Source organism: Seriola aureovittata, chromosome 12, assembly GCF_021018895.1.
Source record: "Seriola aureovittata isolate HTS-2021-v1 ecotype China chromosome 12, ASM2101889v1, whole genome shotgun sequence".
NCBI classification, from domain to species: domain Eukaryota; kingdom Metazoa; phylum Chordata; class Actinopteri; order Carangiformes; family Carangidae; genus Seriola; species Seriola aureovittata.
In genome coordinates, this window is record NC_079375.1 from 16855340 (window position 1) to 16868097 (window position 12758).

Here is a 12758-nt window from a genome sequence, read left to right on the forward strand (position 1 = left end):
GTAAGTATATGTGTAATAATTCTCTCTTTTTTAGAGATAATAATATTATGATAAATCAAATGGACAGACACACACACACACACACACACACACACACACACACACACACACACACACACACACACACACACACACACACACACACACACACACACACACACACACACAGCCTAAGGGTGACTCTTGAACCAGTTTCTATATTCTAGTATTTGAGTTTAAACTGTACTGTATATGAAATAATTTATACAAACTAATGCTGAAACTATTGGTGGATTAAATGATTAGTCACTTGACAGGAAATTAATTGCCAACTATTTTCATAATCAATTAATTATTTAAGTGACTTATCCGGCACAAGATTTTCTGCCTTTCTCTGTTTTATAAGCTGAATATCATTGGGTTTTGGACTGTTGTTCTGACAAAAAAAAACATTATATTCAATTTTATCAGGCCGAGCCAAGAAGCTCTGTGGAGTTAGGATGTTTTCTCTACTAATCATAAGATTGTGAGCCTTAAAACCAGTTGGTAAGATGACGGCTGCTGTGTGGTGATGTAAAGATATAAGGACAAACTTTGAATAGAGGATATTATCTTACTGGCAGCATCAGAGAGTCAGTGCTTGACAGATTAATGTTTAGATAATCAATAAGTGGTTTGAGTCAGTTATCATATATAAATGAACAAACAAGTATTGGTTGCAGCTACATAATTACTGTTATAAGTGCTCCCTGTCCTCCATTAGGTAATAAAAGTGCAATCAAACATTCTGAAGACGTAATAATTTAAGGTTTAACCATACTGGTCTGTTAGTTTTGGTCTATTAATAGCGCCCTCAACAGACCAGTGTAATTTTCCAAAGATGAACACAGAGTGTCAAAACATGTTCTTGCTACAAGATCATTAGTGTTTCTTGTTGCCGTGGTGCACATATATCAACAATGGTTTCACTGTGATGGTCAAACAAAAAGGCCTTTCTGATGCATTTGACTGTGCAAGTTTGCCTCTGCGGCAACCACAATTTTTGTTTTCCCGAGGGCAGAAAGACAGATGGTCATGCTGCCATGCTGTGACTTCCAAACAGACACGCAGTGAAAAAAAAAAATCCCCTGTTGACCATGGATGTACTTTCATCCTGAAAGCAGTTCCTTTGCTTCAGGGCACAGTGTGATCCTGCACATCCACATTAATGTGTGAGTCACAGTTTTGGGAGTCTGCATGCAGGTCCTTCATTGCTGATTATTTAAAGGTTAATTACTGGTCTGGACTTCTCTGAAATCAGATGTTTTCAGAAGGATGTACACAGCCTACAACACATGTGTGAAGGATGCAGCTGAATAAGTCTAGACATGTGATATTTCTATGTTATATTTGTATGTTAAGTAATTGTGAATGTTCCCTTTTATTTTTCAAAATGTAATGTTCATAAATACAAACAAATGTAAAAACATAAACAACTTAGCTGTTTACAGTGTACAAATTATTATTGGAACAGAAATGATTGAGTTAAGAAGTTTCATTTTATACTTTCTCCCGCCTCCTCCTTTCTCCCTAGACATAGAATTGATCTAAATGGCTGAGGTGCCTGGGGAACTAATTAAGAGCTCTTGTGGCGGGTGTCCGTCTGAAACAACACAACTTGATATCAGTGTCAGGGTCGCAGATCACTCAAAGGTCGACCTGACCTATCAACAACCTGGCTGAAACCAGAGCCGCTAAACTGCTAACCAGCGAGATGCCTGCATGCACACATGCACATATGAAAGAAGGCACCTCATGGGAATGTGCGCACACACACACGTGCGCGCGCAAAACCCCAGTTACAATGATCCTCACAAGATCTCTTCTGATCTGTGTGTAGGACCGTTTCTCTCACTGCTGCAGAACTTTGCCAAAGTCCACATTTTGAATCATTTCATTGCAGCAAAAGGCACTAGGTGTCATTTAAAGCTACAAAATATTGCAAAGCATTTTTGATATAGCAATATTCCACCGGTGTTTTCTAAATTGTTAAATGCAAAAATAAGTTTTCTAAACATGGAAGCAATGGCATACACATAACAGCATATTCATTCAGTTCTCGCACACATACACCACTTACTCAACAAACAACTGTCACTTCCCTTTGATTGATTTTGCAAAGTCAAATTGTCCTCTGCACTGACACAACAACAAGTATTTCGACACACATGTGGTTCCGATTCAGGCATCAAAAACCACAAGTGTTGTCTCTTATTATACTCATGTTAAGGCTACGTCTTTTCTTATGTACATACAGTAAATACGCCAACACAAAAAGTGTCATAGCATTTGTAAATGATACTATAAAGCTTATTATACACTAGCCCACTGTTACCATAGTGACCCAATGTTTTGCACATACAGTGTAGTTGTTCATCATTGAACATGGTGCTCAGATTTGTGAGCTCTAACAGAGGCACACATGCACACTTCCGCACACACATGCATCCAGTGTGAAATCTGAGCAGAGAGCCTGTCTACCCAGTACATTTGCATCCTTCATCCAAAACTGATTTACAAGTTAAAACGCCTGCAGCAGCACCTTGACAAACGAAAACACTGTTTGAGAGAAACTCACCAAGCATCAAATATATTTGCAACAAAAACATTCATTCACACATTCGGGTTGTTGCCAAATAACAAGAACCAGCACTGCACAGGTCATGCTATGGCTGTTGTTATGTTATATTAATTTAAAAGACTAATAAATGGTAGGGATTTATTCTGGGTGGAGAAAGCTGTTGTCAAGATAATGGTCCCTCTCCATTTGTAGTTTCATTACATATCAGAGGAGTAATGTGTCCTTGGGGATGTCAGCGCAGCTAAAGCCTGTAAATGTAATGAGATTCTGGCACTTTGTGTGATGAGAAGAATCCTCTGTAAGATGGACTGTACTTTCAAAGCAAGCCTCACATAACTTTCCATCCACTGCGGCTTTAATTACCACATAGTTCTTTTTGTGTTATGTCCCTTGCATCCATGTGTTCAGGATTTGATTGCACAAAGATGAGCAGAGTTTAACTTCACTGCAGGATGTTTCATTGGCTTACTGGTTTACTTTTTACCATGCCCTTCTTAATAGTCAGTTCTTTCAGCTATGGTATAATGATGCTCTGTTCTCTTATTCTGCACAGTAGTTGTATTGATTTTGTTATGTTGATTTCTGCACAAAACGCTCTGCAGAGACAGAATAACTTTCATAAAATATTTTTAATACTGTGCTTTCTTCTGTTTGGTCCAATTTAGATGAAGTTGCTTAATTCCGTACCACAACCTTACTGTTTATTTTATTGTAAATGATATTGTGTTGGTCATGTTGTGAGTTTTCATATTTCCCTCTTTCTTTTACTGCAGGTCATTTCTGTGAAACAACAAACTAAATTAAATAATTCAAATATGCGTCATGTTTAATCTACAGTTGTCAGCTCTTGTGTGAAAATGCTATGTGTCACTTCTCCATGAGGAGGCAGAGTCTGTCTGACTTCAACAGTGAACATAGTGATGCTACTCTGACACTTAGTGGAGAACTGTATAATGACATGTGAAGGCTAAAGAACTAACGTTTTAAATATCAAACTGAGGAGCTCAAATTTATGCATTAATGCGATGCACCTACCTGCATCTCCTGTTCGATGCGCAGCCTCTCTCGACCCAGTTCCTCCTGATAGAACTGTGTAACAGAGAAGACTGTAAACCTACTGTACGAACCAACATAGGAACTGAGAAATCAATAATTATTTTCAACCTTAAGCTTTATGGAGGAAGGGAATGCACACAACAGGAAAGTGAATAAATAAACCCAGACTGACTTATGAATTTTTTTTTTTTGTGTGCTTAAATTTGTACTACTAATACTTGCATACTGATGCATCTGCTTACATCAGTGTCTGTGTTTGTTAAAGTAGTAGTTTGTGTGTGCAAACTGTTCTTGTGACCTACGTGAATAGCTGTTAAAATAAGGCTGAGGAATGTCACATATGCTGCTTCAGGAGCCTCATTTCAGGAATAGAAGTTTGGCCAGAAACAACATGGTGGTCCAGAGGAATGCAGTAATAATAGAAGGACAGTATCAATTGTAAAGGGACTGACTCTATATACATGAGGGAGAAAAAGCTTATAGAAAGACATTCACCGAAGGGTTCCTTCAGTGAATTTTACCTCAGATTAGAGGAAGGACATAGCGAAGTTTGAGAACCAATTTCCTACAACTCAGCTGCAGAGTTTCAATGTTAGTTGTCATTCAAAGCAGAAATAAAAGGCCACATACCTCCACATCCTTGTCCTTCTGCAGCAGAGATGAAGACAGCTCCTGAACCTGTCCCTCCAGTTCTCCCACCCTGAATGTCAGGGTCGTCTTCTCTCCGCTCAGCTCTGTAATTAGTGCCTCTTTGGAGCAAAGCTCTTTAGTCAGCTCCTCTATTAACCTGAACACAGACAGACGTGGTCAGTCAGTGCCACTTGGAGATGGATTTCGTTTGGTGTTGCTCATGGTTGAGGAGATTTTTTTTGTGCACCTGTCTTTGTTGGTCTTCGATGGGGACAGGATGCTCAGAGGCCTCTCGTCCTCTGGGATGTCCTCCATGGGGGTGTCTAGGGAGAGGAGGGAGGCATGGGAGTGTGATCCAGCCAGCGACGCCATCCGCTCAGCCTCGCTGCGTGCTAGCTGGGCCTCCTGGAAACACACAGAGCGGAGCTGTTATCATTTGTAAATCTGAGACACCTTTGTGTCAGTTTAGATACCTGAAGGTGTAAGAGGACCAACCTCCTGCAGGAGCTGAATCTTGGTCTCAAGCACTTGCTGCATGTGATCAATTTCCTGCTGTCTCTCCTGACACCGTCTCTGCAGCTCTGCCTCATTGTGATTGGTCAAGCTCTCTGCTGTTGTGCTGTCAAAGAGCAAAACACACAAGTGCAGTCAGAGGGTCAGCATTAGGACATGATGGAGACAACCAAGAAATAATATGTCATCACTTTCCTGTCGGCTACGGTGCTCATTGGATACCCAACACCCTTCTACTTATAGCGCAGATTAAGTACGTGCCCCACCCGTGGTGTAGACTTTTATTGTCATAATTAATAATAACATGCAGTGATGTTCACATGATCTGATGTTTATACAGTCATGGATTCAATTAGGATCCTTTTTCCTTCTGACAGTAACCTCGACTGTGGCAGCAGCACTGAGTTCAACCAGAGATTTGAGTCACAGATGTGAAGATTAACTGACAGATGTGTTTGTGGTAAAACAATGAACTGAACTGGGAAAGTTTTGTGTGCATGAAACATGAATATTTTAGACTTTACTCTGAAATATGAAATCTCTCTCACACACACATCCTTTGTGTTCTTCTACAACCACGTGTGGCTCATGACTCATAAGTGTTTTCCTCACTCCTTTGGCCCCCAACTGCACAAGCATCTGTCTATATCACTTAGTCAGTCAACGACCCTATCCCAGAATTCCTGCTCCCAGAATGGCACACGCCACTCTGTCGCCACGAGTCCTGTTCTGGACCCTCTCTACTTACGTTTTTAACTCTGTCCACCACATGCAACAGCTCAAATAACTGGGATATTTTGAACCAGTCTGAGTAATGCAAATGTCTGTCACTTGGACAAGTGTCCTTTTTGTGTAGTGGACAAGACCTTCAGCCTAAATCACTGCTTCCGCAAGAACTCAGAGGCAGAGGATTCAGTAAAAACATATACAGTTTAGAGGGCGCATTGGTGGCTCACCTGGTAAAGCGTGTACCATATAGACTTACCCTAACCGCAGTGGCCATGGGTTCGAGTCCAACCTGAGGGCCTTTGCTGCGCATCATCCCCTCTCTCTAACCCTGAATTTCCTGTCTCTCTCACTGTACTGACGGGATAATGGCAAAAATGCCCCAAAATATCACATGTATACAATTTAAACTAGCAAGAGTCACAGTACGACAGTAGTAAGAATCTGTTGACAACTGTGCTTTAAGATCAGACAAACACTGTTACATATATTTTTATGATGTGTTTTTCCAACAGCTCCAGTGATTGGCTATGGCAGTAATTTCTGGCAATCAAGATGATCCTCAAAACACAGGGCTGGGGCTGTGCAGAAACGGTCACTTTTCCCGCTGATAGTTAGATTACCATTTACCTTTGACACTGGCTATGCAATTCTGTGGCAACAAGCACAGCACAAATTATGCACTGTAGAAATAAAATATAAAGCAGCATTATTGTTGACCAAGAAGACAGCAGAATCAAAGTCATGCAATAATAACTGGCTTAACTGTCAGAATCATCTCTGCTATCACTGACAGCTTTTCAAATCACGTTTATCCATAACAATACAAAAGTAAAGGATGGGCAGAGAGGGAGCAACAACAGCAACAAAAATAGAGACACTAGTAATAAGTAATAAGATCCAATTTATCCTTTCCAAGAGCACCAGCAGCTGGCCAGTGATGATCCATACCAATTTAAAGGTCAACAACCATGACCTTTAAAGCAGCATCTCTGATGATTTCAGCAGCAGAGAGATTCTCTCTCTATCATATGCCAAATCAAAGTAGTGCAGAGCCAATACATTCTACTGAAGCCCTGCAGCAAGCTCCGCCCTGGGGCAAGAGAAGCCCTGCAGGAGGAGGTGAACATCTGTTTTAAGGGATTAAGAGTGTCAAAAAGGGACAAACAATTACCACAATAAGAAAGCAGGAACCCTGAAAACTGAAAACGTGGTCTCTCTCATCGGTATGCCACACTGACAATATCAGTCTTTTCATACAGCATTTATACAATAATCCTAACCAGGACTATTCTAACATGTTAGGTGTTTACACTGCATTCGCCTATACATGAAGGTTTATGTAACTCCATTGTGTGTTTGTGTGTGTGTGTTGCCTCTATCAGCTGCTGCACGACATATGAGCTGTTAGAGATATGAGGTGTTACCACCCGTTAAGACAGGACCATGTAGAGAATCAGAGATAATCTCTAGCAGGGACTCACTTACTCCTCTGCAGCCAACATCCATAGATGGAGGTGCACAACCACACATAAACACACGAGGTCTGACACTAGAGGATTCATCTGTGTTGTCAGTGTCTAACTCCACTGGAGCAACTTGTGCAGCTGCCCACTGATACACACTATAGACTATATTGAACAGTCTATGTGGCCAAAGAAAACATTAAAATAACTGGATGCAATTATGTTACACAGGCTGTTTCCGTAGACTATTTTAATGAAGCTGGGCAGTTGATACCTGCCTGTCACACTTACAGACTAGGAAGTCTTAACTTAAGGGTTGGAAGTTCACAACAATATATTTAAGATTAATATTTGAGGACTTACAGGGCTTTGTCCAGAAGCTGCTGTTTTTCCTGGAGCTCCTGCTTCAAGCTCTCTACTTCCACCTTCAGCTCGATATTCTGCAAAAGATGACCAGCAGTCAGGTCAGCCAGTCCATCATCATCATCATCATCATCATCATCATCATCATCATCATCACAGTTTGTGTTCCCCACCAGCATAAAATCTCAGCAACAGATAAATGATCATTTGTACAACATAATTCTGCAGAGTCAGTTAGTGGTAATTTGTAGCTGTGAATAAAGAATGATGAATAGTATCATATGCTGTTAAAATGATTGATCACCCCATGTGAAACTTGACATAAGAATGAAAGTCAGTTTTCAGATGTAATTGCAGTCTTTATAGCTTTTCAACCTTTTACAAAAAACAACAAATCTTTGTTTTCACATTCGCTAACCGTGGCAGACTTAATGAAGAAGCATTTTCTTCTCAAAACAAACACTCTGTAGGCAAACATGCATAACTTAGGTTGTCAATATACAGTAGCTACCACATTGGGCATGGAGCTTCCAAACACAAACAGCAATTGTGATTTACAGAGGCTTTCTAATATCTCTAGGATATTTCTGTAAATTGTCACCTAGTAATTAATTATGAGCCTGAAATGGTAAAATTGGTAGGGACTGGGTGTGCAGTGTTGTCAGATGTCTTAACTGACATACAACTATTTGAATTGTAAAACCTCTACACACATATGGTTCGCCCACACAGGTCTTTTCCTCTCAGGACTCAAGCTCTATGATGTGTACAGAGGCCAACACGGGAAACATCTGAGGGTATGGCCAATGATATTCCCAATGGAAGTAACAAAATTCATCAAGTCACTGCAAAGATTAAAAAGTTTTGGACCGTTTAAATAATCTCAGCATGTCTGTGATGTTGTGAAAACACAAAAATAAAAGTTTTATTTAAGATTCCTCACCTTACACACTAAACATGCCCACAGCAAACCACATACATTGGACTCATAGCAAATCTTGTCATTTATGCAGAAACAAAGGACCACTCAATCTATTTTACAATCATGCTGTATTTATATCAGGTGAAAAACCTTTGTGTAGAGTGTGTCTAATTGAGGTTCAATTAAAAATTCAAGATATGAAAAAAGATGACGGATCCCCCCCCCCCCCCTCCTCATTACATCTCTCCATCACACCCTGATCCCTCTGTCTCTGCTGTGTGAATAAGGGCTGGTGGGTGTTGTGTGTCATTAGTACAGAACATCTGACCGGGCTGGTATATTTAGAGCTGGAGAATTCAGGGCGGCTCAAATACTCACCACCGGGGCCAAAGGCTAAACTCCAGTTTGTTTACCTGCTGGGGGACCACGGGGGACATTTTAGGGACAATCAGGGCTCTTAAACTGGGCTATGGGACAGAGGATTTAAACAGCAGGAATGGTGGGGTTTCATTCCTTCCATTCTGACCTCAGACAGGATAGAGAGGACAGTTTATCTGTCTGCTGGACTCAGATCAGATAATTGGTCTCAGTGGTTTTTATCGCCATTATCACTGAAGCTTGGCTCTCATTCATTTCAACAGATCATCCACTTTCTCTTGTCCATCATCTTGGTTTAGCTGCCTCTCTGTCCCTACGTCATTCTGTCTCTCCTTTCCTGCCTTTTCCTTTCTCCATTTCTCTTTCAGAAATGTTTCAGTGCCTCTTCGTGCACGTCCAAGCTTGTTAACACTCCCCTGTCCCTTGCAGAGAGCTTTATGTGTGTATGTACTGTATGTCGATAACACTCACAGAGCTGGGCTACACGTGTACCTACTCTCGTAGCTTGAAACCTACCCATGAACATATTCCAGGCACCAACACACACATGTACACATTCATCCTGCATGTGACCAGAGTACACAGCAGTCATGCTGGAGTCAGACTGACAAAATATTCATGAATAAAACTGCAACTTGTAAATATGATATCACGATTTTACATGATAAAATAAATTGCTGTTTCTATAAGATATCGTGGAAAGAGCTGTCAAGCTACAACAATAACTAGGAAACTACTGTATTTTGATCATCATCATATTTTGATTGTTTATTTATTTATTTTTTTTAAACTAATCTCCAACTAGTCACTGGTTGCAGCTTCTTCAATACGAGGACTTGGAGAACTGGATGATGGACCTTTTTCACAGTTTTCTGACATCTTATAGAAAAAACTATTGATCAGTCAATCGAGAAAATACTTGTCAGTATAACAGCAGTTGCAGTAATACAGAGTTAGTAATACTTTTTGGACTGAGCATAGTTTTAATGTTGTGAAAGTAAAAATATAATAACAGAAGTTTATTTTAAGGGACAAGATGTTGGGTTATGACAATATATCAGTCTAAGAGTGGATTGTGTTCAGTGATAACATCTTAAAAAACATCCCTAATAACTGGATTTAATGTTTTGTATGTTAACAGACTGAAATTAACACTATTTGAGACTCTGCATATCCTCTGCTTATATTGATCATTAATGTTACTCTGTCCAATTCATCTCCAACAAAGCATTCCACTCTTCTGATGCTAAGTGATGCAGCAGCAGCTATAACTTATGCAACATATGACCACACATATGCTCTGAATAGCTAATGATGGCAAGTAATTTGCCTACATGCTCTAACAATACATGATGTGCCACACACTGTGTGTGTCAACATGGTTTACAGTAAGAGAGACACTTTCCCATCTTGAAAACAGCTCTAAATATAGACGCCCATCACAGTGCACCTGCTATTCTAGCCCCTCCTGACCCGTCAGCCCTCAGCAACAGATCCACTTATAACCATTCAGTGAGACAAAAAGGAGATGGCTACATGGACAGGACCATCACACATAAAACAAACACACATGCAATGTTATGATGACTTATCACTAACACTACTGACAGGTATTATCATTTAGGTTCATGGTGATCCTGCTTACGCTGTTTTGACTCGTACTAAAGATTTACATCTGGTAGTATCTTGATAACTGTCATTTTTAAAGCAAAAATATCAAACATTCACATGTTCCAGCTTCTCAAATGTAAAACCCTGCAGGTTTTCTCTGTTTTACACAGTAAATCGACTGGTAGTCGGACAAAACAAAACATATGAAGATGTTATCCTGAATTCTGAGAACTTGTGATGGGCATTTATCAGTATTTCTTGATGTTTTATAGACTAAACAATAAATTAATCTGAAAAATAATCAATAGCTTATTCTGTGTAAATGATCATCAGTTGTAGGCCTAGAAATCAGTGAATTAAAAACTGAAATTCTTTCAGCACAAGATGTTAAATATGTATTTACTTACAATTCATATCAAATAATATGGCTAAATCATAAAGTGTATTTATGAACTAACTGTTCGAACTAACTAACTTACTGAAATTAAATGCTTTATAAAAAAGACCAATATAACAAACCATACAGTGAAGAGAAACACAAACACGTGTAACACAGTGCCTCTCATGTCATATGGACACTCATATGAATACATGTGATAAATAAATCAGTGTACTCAAACCTGCTCTATAAATAGAGTCTCTCAAGCTCTGAGAAAGATCACTATGTACCCGAGCTGCTCAGGTCTGATAACATCTACAGTGCAAAGATTTAGACTCCAATAAAATAGTGATTAGACTGATGAACCTTTAGCCAAACAGAGTGAGGGATTGTCAAGCACAAGGATTAAACTCCAGTTGCATGTCTGTATGTTGTGGGATCAGTTTACCCAGTCACTGCTGGTATGCAGTAATTGCGGAGGATAAGTGCCTGGACACTCAGGTCTTGTTCAGCTGGCTCAAGCGGCCATTTCATTTTCTCATATCAAAGAGTCGTTGATGATCACAAGGGATTTGGAATGATGAGAGGAAGAGAGAGACAAGTTTCAAATGCCGACTGCCTCATGCAAACAGGCACCAGCTGAGCTGGGTCACCTTACTGTAGGTGCTCACTTTGCACGCACACATACAGAGGAGTGCAGAGGGACTTAGAAACAAACAGAGCACAGTGCATGCATATAAAAGGTGAACTCAGAGACTCTGAGGAAGAGAGAAATAGTTTAAAAATGTTGCCATTTTAACAAATGATTATTTTCGTCATCACTTTTTCTTTATATTATGTTTTTGATTAATCGTTTAATTGTGTAATCTAGTAAATATGAAAAACATATGCCATAATAAATTCTAAGAGAGTTCAAAGCGACACCTTTGAATTTCTTGTCTTGTCTGAGCAACCATCCAAAGCCCAAAGATGTTCAACAACATAAAGCAGACAAAGAGCATAACTGGACTGAGAAAATGTTTTTTGCTTCATAAAAGATTTAAACAACAAATCGGTTTATAAAAAAATCAAATTTTTGTTAATTTTGTTGTCTGGTAAACTAATCTATCAGAATATCGTCTGATAATTAATACCAGTGAGAGTATAACATCTGGCCTGTGGTACCAGTAACAAAACAATACTGTTTTAGACAGTGGCGAGACACATACATCATTAGGGGCCCCACTTGGGGGGGGTTTGGTGAAGCATTGGTGCACAGTACAGGCCTTTATGGGAGGTTTAAGGGGTTTATAGTTGTCATTGCAAAATGTGCCAATATGTGGGGCGATCGGGGATGCCGAACATTTGCCTGGTTCGCCTCTCCTGGTTCAGATACCTTAGGGAGCCTGATTTGTTACATCAGTGCTCTGTGTTATACTGTGTGATTGACTTTTCCCCAAAGGTTTAAGTGAGGAACATTATGTGTTATGAGGTCATCTATGGGGCTATAATTTACTTTGAAGAACATAAATGTTTACTGGAAAAAAACACCCTTTTCTGATTTTACAAAAGTGCTCAAATATCTAATGTTGTCTAAACACACGCAGCTATAGAAGAACTTTACTGCAATAAAAATACAATTGCAAATTGGCATTCTTAAAATTTAAATCAGGAACTATTTGATAAATAAACCAATCCAGCTTTTTTCTCCCCTAATACCAATTCAAATACCTCAACTCAAGGTATTCTGTAAATCACTGATCCAATATCAGTGTTATCTTTAATTCTCAGTATAAATATGCAAACCTCACTATGGGGAATTATTTGAATTATCTTTAAATAAAGTAACATGAGGCCAATGCTGTATTACAGCACTGGCCTCATGAGAGTGGAAACACAGAATATTATATTGTATTGAATGTGGATCAGTCATGCCATGGCCAATACCTGATCGGCTAAATAAGGTCAGTATCAGCAGCAATATTGATCTGGTGTATCGGCTCAGTGCATCCCGAGGAAAACCAAGTACAGAAAAATGACATTCTGTTCTGCATTTGATATCACATTTTTCACGGTGCCACTGACACATTTGGTGTGTAATTTTTGTTTTTTCCCCCTTTTATTTTTTATCACTGG

General features: G+C 39.5%; 1 protein-coding gene across 1 annotated transcript in view; it reads right to left on the bottom strand.

Annotated features, from left to right (window-relative positions):
* Positions 1-12758, bottom strand: part of LOC130178469 (myomegalin-like) — a 45151-nt gene that overhangs the window by 25131 nt on the left and 7262 nt on the right. Inside the window, 5 exon segments of the mRNA XM_056390741.1 lie at positions 3635-3688; positions 4286-4442; positions 4533-4690; positions 4781-4904; positions 7354-7430. Of these exon segments, the coding sequence (XP_056246716.1) occupies positions 3635-3688; positions 4286-4442; positions 4533-4690; positions 4781-4904; positions 7354-7430 (570 nt within the window).